Here is a 7116-nt window from a genome sequence, read left to right as displayed (position 1 = left end):
GGGGGGAGGCACCCGAGCCCCGGCCCAGCGTGCTGGCCGCCTCCCTTCCTCTGGCCACCCGCGACCTCCTCCTCGGCGGCCCGGGTGAGGACCACGGCGGCCCGCGGTTTCCCCGCACAGCCCGTCCTCAGGCTACACCAACCTTCCTTGGGCCTCAGACTGTTAACTAAGGTGGGGTGACGTGCCAGCCGCTTATCAGCTCGGTCCAGCTCCTTCCTAAACAGGCACCTCCGGGGCCCGAGGGCTTAGAGGGCTGCCCCCATGGTGTCCTGGCACACACCCTAGCTGGGCTTTCACCTTCCTCCCCCCGCATTATAGCAGTGCACAGAACGAGACCCCTGGTCGTAGTTCAGCGAGGGAGGCAGAAAAGGCCCGTGATGAGTTAAGTGCCACATTAGAAAACGACAGCAGATCAGCATTAGGGAGTTGGGGGTCCTAGGGAAGGTGGTGGGCAGGGTAAGCCCCATTGAGAAGTCACTTTGAATGGTGCAAGGAGAGAGGGCCATGTGGGCATCTGGGGGGAGAGCCAGTGCAAAGGTCCTGAGCTGGGAACATCTGGCATGTTTGAAAAAGTGGGGGTGTCCACGGGAGTGCCTGACAGAAACAGGGGTCAAGGTCAGAGAGGTGAGGGGCCAGAGGGGCTCAAGTAGGCTCTTACATGGACCTTGACTTTTGGACTTAGACAAGTGAGGCCATTGGAGGATTTGAACAGAGGAGTCAGTGGCTTTTCAATGAATCAAGCTGTTGATTATGGCCGGGGGGGTGGTATTGGAAGCAGGAAGGCTGTTTAGCAAGTGAATACAGCAGCTAGCAGGAGCTAGAGTGTTTAGACTCGTGGAGCCAGTGTTCTGTAGCAGTCAGGGGAGCCCCGGTCATGCTGCAGTAACGACCCCACATTCTCAGTGGCTTAGTAAAATAAAAATGAATTTCTCATTCACGCTACATGTTAAGGTTGCAAGGCAGTTGAATATATGAGTATAGAGTTCAGGAGAGCTGGCCAGACTAGGGTATAACTTTGGCATTCATTAGCACATTTGTTGCATTTAAAGCGATGAGATCACATTGGGAGAAAGTGCACCCAGAGGAAAGGAGAGGTCAAACACAGCCCGGGTACTCTCTTATCAAGGGGGAAGAGAGGTTGGGAAGAGAAGGAGCCAGGAAAGAGAAGGAAGATGTCAGGTAAGAGGAAAACCAGGAGAGGGTGGGAGCCCAGAAGCCAAGTAAAGACTGTGCAAGAGAGAGGGATCAGGTCCGGCGCTGCTGATAGGTCCTGTAAGGTTAGGGTTGGGAATTAGTCAATGAACTGATTGGTTGCCTTGACAAGTACAGCTCTTGATGGAGTGATGGCAGGCTAAGTCCCATGGAGGGGTTAAAGGGGAACGGTAGGAGAGGGTTGGAGGCCCCAGACATGCCTCTTCTGAGGCATTTTTGCTAAAAACAGGAGCAGAGAAATGGGGCCAAAGCTGGAAAGAGAACGGAAGTCGAGAGAAGGTTATCCTCTGGGAGAGGAAATAGATGTTTGCTCACCAACAGGAATGATCCCATAGAGGGGAATCACTGGCAAGGGGAGGGAGGGTGGAGGTTAGGTAGGAGCATGGCGGCTCAGCTCAGTATGGAGAGTCTGACTTACGTAAAGGTTCTGAAGGGCAAGTGGGTGTGGAGGCAGGAGTTTAAGGGAGTTCTCTGCTGATGGAGCTTCCTACTTTCTCAAATGAGTAGAAAACAGTCATCAGTTGAAAGTGAGGAAAGGGGAACAAATGTTGGCAGTCTAAAGAGAGAGGCTCAGGAGGGATGTAACTGGCTAGGAAAGAATAGGAAAATGCGGTAGGGGCCACTCAGTGTGACTGTGTTTTTCTCCAGCCTATTTCGGCTGGTGCAGAGAAAGCAAGGAGAAGGAGAAGGGCAGGATTTAGCCAAGACTCTGGTTGTGCCTGGTGAGGGCAGGGGTGGGGTTCCGAAAGAGTGACCCCGGTGCCAACCCATGGCATTACAGCTGACTGAGGCAAGGAGGGAGAACGCCGGATGGGGCGAGGCCAGTGGGTTGGACCCCCCCCCCCCGTGGGATCCAGAGGGTTGCAGGAGTTGTAGCCCTGGAGGGAGTGGGCCAGAGACGTGTGGGCCTGAGATCACGAGTGCTGTGGCTGTTGACGACGACTATAATTTTTGTTACCTACCGATGTGCAACTAACCGCTCCAAAATCTAGTGGCTTAAAACATTGATTTAGGGGCGCCTGGGTGGCCAATTCGGTTAAGCATTGGACTCGATTTTGGCTCAGGTCATGATCTCACGGTTCTTGGGTTGGAGCCCCACATCAGGCTCTACGATGACAATGCAGAGCCTGCTCAGGATTTTCTCTCTCTCTGCCCCTCCCTTCCTCTCTCTCTTTCTCCCTAAATAAATTAACTTAATTAAAAACAACAACAGCATTGATTATTCCCTGCAATTCTATGCTTGGGGTTTTCTGTTCCACGTGGTGTCAGTTCCGTCCCTCCTTTGGTTGCACTGGATTGGAAAGTCCCTGGAATTTCTTCTCCGTGTGGTTTGTCTTTGTGTGATGTCTCATCACTCAGGGATTCCCGCATGGCCAGGCAGGATAGCCGGACTTCCTTCTAGCATGGAGGCTGTGCTCTCAGTGACAAGTCCTATTGTACAAGCATTTATTTGGTCTCTGTTTGAGTCACCCTTGCTAGTATCCCACTGGCCAAAGCAAGTCGTGAGGGCAAGCCGAGAATCCGTGTAGGAGGGCTGTCCGCAGGATGGTTCGCTGCGGGGACGACTCGCCCAGGCCCCGCTCTGGCCTCCAGTTCACAATCCTCCCTTGTGAAGAGTGTGCCTCCAAGTGGCTCCAGAATCACCATCTCCTCAAGGCATTAGGCTTGGAATCCAGCGACTGATACGCAACAGGACCAGCTGGCTGAGGCACGTTGGATGGGGCCCCTTTTGCTCCAAAGGCATATTGTCAGCCCCCCAACACCCAGCATTCGGGGGTGAGGCACAGTTTAAGTGAACAGCACCCCCATTCAAAAAGGGGGAGTGTGCCCTCAGTCACTGGTCCACAGCAATTTTGGAATCCAGATAACACCTGTCATAATATTCCTTCATCAGGGCTTGTCTGCTCCCTGCAAGTGGCTCCTTTGGTTACTGTTTTTAGCGTTCTCAGTTCCCTCTGGGCACTGGGCCATGCACTTGCAGTGACCCCCTTTTCCATAGGAAACAGCCTGTGTTGGCAGCTGAGTGACTTCGTCAGTCTGCTTCCTGCCTGTAGAAAGCAGGGGCCCAGACACCTTTTATTTCAAACTGTCCATTTTAGTTCAAGCAGATACAGCCCTTAAAAAAAAACAACAACTGTGGATTTCTATATGTCAAATTGTATACAATTCACTTTACTAGACAAAAACTATACCATAAATGTCTTTGAGAAGGTTTTTCTCTACTGTGGGCAGAGTCAGGTGCTGTGTCACGATGACCTCAAGATTTTTAGAAGCCCTTCTGTGTGGCTGGTGGGGTCTACGAGGACTTCCCACCCCCCACCTGAAATCCTCAGACATCGTCACAAGGGATCATACAACCATGCCCCTGAGTTTATTTTAACCCTCATATTTTTAAAAAACCTTTTTAATGTTTTAATTATTTCTGAGGGAGAGACAGCATGAGCAGGGGAGGGTCAGAGAGAGAGGGAGACACAGACTCTGAAACAGGCTCCAGGCTCTGCGCTGGCAGTCAGCACAGAGCCCGACGTGGGGCTTGAACCCACGAACCGTGCGATCATGACCTGAGCCAAGGTCGGATGCTTAACTGACTGAGCCAGCCAGGTTCCCCTGTTTTTACCCTCATATTTTGCAGGCGCTACCCTGGATTTAATCTTTACCATGATGCCATCTTTCACCTTCAGAACTTTTTGCCACCTGTAAAGGCTGAGAACGAGAAAAGGTTTTGACTTTCCAACGTAGTAAGACCTGACTTGGAAATACCTCATCCACCTGCTGCCAGAGCATGGGATAGCTACTTCTTTGGTACGTTCTCTCCTTGATCTCACTTTAGCCTAACTGAGCAAAGCCAATTGGCCTTGAACCTTTTTGCCAGGAAAATCAGATCATTAGACACATTTTGTGTCTTCCGTGTTACTGCGGGCCATGGGCTCGCCATTTTCCTGCCAATTCTGAATATGGTCTCCCTCCTCCAGCCTCCCTCAGCCGAGTTCTCACTGCCAGGGTCCACCTGCTGCCTCCTCCAAAGTCTGTGTCAGATTTTAGAATTTTACCGTGGCATCCATGGAGTTAGTTATGGTACCTGGGTTGGGAGTTAAATTGTCCATATAAAGGTAATTCTTTTGAAAGAGATGATTTGGATGGATTACTACATAATGTAATATGTTTCAATATGCTTATTGTAATGAAAATTCATTGTTTCAAGAGAGACGAAAAATAAAATTCAGTCTTATTGGAAAAAAAAAGAATTTTACTGTGGCAGTATCTCACTCCTAAGTGCCAACTTCTGTCCCAGGCATCTATTGCTGCATCTCAAACCACCCCAAAATTGAGCAGGTTAAAACAACTTTATTCTCCTGTGACCTGTGACATAGCTTGGACCCAGCTGGTGGCTCTTCTGCAGTTGCAGGTGTGGCAGGTGGTGTCAGAGGGTCACCATCAATCCCTTCCCTCCGTGGGTGTGATGCTTCCCCCATGCTGATCCTGTGACCATTTTGATGCACTTCATGTTGTAGAAAGTTCTGGGACTTCTGAGCCCGGGCCTGAGGACTGGCAGTTTCACCTTCCTCCCTCCAGGGGACTTGCTGTCAGGTAAGCGTTCTCACCCTCTGGAGACTGCCGTGCTGTGCAGAACCCCAAACTAGTCATGTGGAGAGGCCTCATGGAAGGGACACCTGACCAGCCTCAGTTGAGGCATCAGACGTGTAAGTGAAAAACGGATCTTGAACTTTCTGTCCTCAGCAGACCCCACACAGAGTGGAAAAGCTCCCTGGGGGAGTGCAGCCTACTTTTCAGAGTAAGTAATAAGTCAGGGTGGTTTAGGTCACTCACACAGCCAGTCACTGGGGTGTGTGACACAGGCAGTCTGGGATGGTTTCACTCCCCTGGGCAGGCATCCTCTCTCTCTCTCTCTCTCCCTCTCTCTCTCTCTGTGATCTCTCCAGTAGGGTAACTAGATACTTTGAAATGGTAGTTCCGGACTTCAGGGGAATGCAAGCAAGCTGTGAGGCGTCCTTAGGACCAGCCGCTTACACGGCATCTGTTTCGTTGCAGTCCAGTCAGTTAGAGCAAGTCAGGGGCCGCAGCCCAGGTTCAACAGGAGGGGAAGGAGCCCAACATTCTGATGGGGGGAATGGCGCAAATCTAAAGGGTTGGCAGAAGCTGTGGCCAGGCATCCTTGCAGACAAACTAAGGAAGCCACTGAGAGAGCTGCTTAAGTCAGCTGGAGGAGGTTCTTGGAGGAGAGGAGACATGAGAACGAGAGAGCTGAATCGATCGTGTTATTTTCCTGTACCTCATGATGCTTTGACATCTCGGGGGCGTTGCTGGCTGGGGGGAAGTTGCCCCTCCCGGGGCTCGCTACTGCCTAAAGGTGTCAGCTTGCCTCGGAACACACCTTTCACGTGCAAACCAGCCAATCCAGAGGTCATGCCCCCCAACACCTCCTTTATGAAACTCACACACCAAGCCAATATTCCCCTGTCCTAAATCTCTGTAGGGCCAGATACTGGACAGTAGAGCCCACCCTTACAGCCCAGAGACTCCCCTCTGGGAGGGGAGGACACAATCAGGGCTCTGTCCCACGCTCTGCCCTAACCAATTCCACCTCCTGACCAACCTGGCACTTCCCCAAGTGCTCCCTCCTCTTGGGAATTCAAAGTACCGCACTCTTCTTTCAAGGCACTTGTCCCTACGTCTGTCCCCTAGTCACACCTAATTAGAACGGATCCCAGGTACATTTTAAGATAGCGGGGAGTTAGAAGGATCTTCCATGTGGGTTCTGGAGTCACTAGGAGTTCCTGCAACAATGATATTGGAGGGCATGACAGTGAGTCAGGAGCAGGAATCACCCAAAAGTAAGGGGCATTGACTTGGGCTGTGAAGATGACAGTAGCGGTGGAGCAGTGGATTCCTGTTCTGAGAAAATGAGTTAAAGCGGGGAGCATTTAGGGAGGGGGCGCAGTTGGTCTGGAGGTTGTTATAAGGGGTCAGGAGAGCACACAGCCCAGGCTCAGATTTACAGACGTTGTGGGAAAATAAACATCTACACCCCGGGCTCCAGGGGGAAGCCTGGGTTACACGAGAGCACCCAGCACTCAGGGAAGTGAGGGCACGGCAGCAGCTTTCAGAACGGGATCGGTGGGTGCTGGTGCAGAGTTGTATCGGGGCCCCATTTTTTTTGTGGCTTACTTATCTTAGCAGCAGCCGATGAACCTTTCTCTTCCCTCCCGAAACACTCCTTCTTGACTTCTGTTGTGGACGTTGGGCATTTCCGGGTTGCCCATAACCCTCCCCTTTCCCAGCGGCACTCTGAACTTCTTGTTTGGGAATTCCGCTATTTGCCTGCTATTGACAGAAAAATGCCAATTTTTCTCAAAGTGCGGCCAGTCAGACCCCTGCCCCCCCAGCAACAGGACGCCAAGCAAGCGGGAGGGCGCTGCGGGCCGCAGCTCTGGGGCCTCGGCCCGGCCCAGGGGGAGCCCCCCGCCTGGGAGCCCCTCTCCTTTTGCGGGAGGGCCAGGTCAGGGTTTTGCGGTTGTTTCACTCAAAACTCTTGATGTCATCAGCACCCTGACGTGAGTTGCCATCTTCAAACAGGCTGCAAACCCTGAGTCCTCTGTCTCCCTCACACTCCAGCGGCTCCTCAGGACTTCGTCCCATCCCCCAAGCACTTTGTCTCCAAGCCAGTTTTCTCCGTCAGAAGATGCCGCCCCTTCACGCACGCGTCCCGCACAAGACCCCGCGCCGCCCGCCGCCTCCTTCCGGGCTCTGCCACACGCGGGGCGCCTCCCCCGCGGGCTCCCTCCCGGGCCCGCCGCCTCCCACGGTGCTCGCCCCACGGGGAGCTCCCAGAAACGGCAGGTCAGGGGCGGTCCCCCTCCCCCCCCCGCCCCCGGGCGCCGCCCT

General features: G+C 52.9%; 1 protein-coding gene across 1 annotated transcript in view; it reads left to right on the top strand.

Moving 5' to 3' along the window:
• The first annotated feature begins 1594 nt into the window (after window positions 1-1594).
• The window catches only part of ARRDC1 (arrestin domain containing 1), a 14402-nt gene continuing 8880 nt past the window's right edge, over window positions 1595-7116 (top strand). The window contains exons 1-4 of the mRNA XM_077771533.1: window positions 1595-1650; window positions 1861-1934; window positions 3956-4014; window positions 4725-4800. Coding sequence (XP_077627659.1) covers window positions 1595-1650; window positions 1861-1934; window positions 3956-4014; window positions 4725-4800 — 265 coding nt within the window. The remainder of the gene's footprint in view (window positions 1651-1860; window positions 1935-3955; window positions 4015-4724; window positions 4801-7116) is intronic.

Source organism: Crocuta crocuta, unplaced genomic scaffold (assembly GCF_008692635.1).
Source record: "Crocuta crocuta isolate KB4526 unplaced genomic scaffold, BGI_CrCroc_1.0 scaffold1013, whole genome shotgun sequence".
NCBI lineage: Eukaryota > Metazoa > Chordata > Mammalia > Carnivora > Hyaenidae > Crocuta > Crocuta crocuta.
Note: the sequence above shows the minus strand (reverse complement) of the source record. Positions and strands in the feature narration are given on the sequence as shown.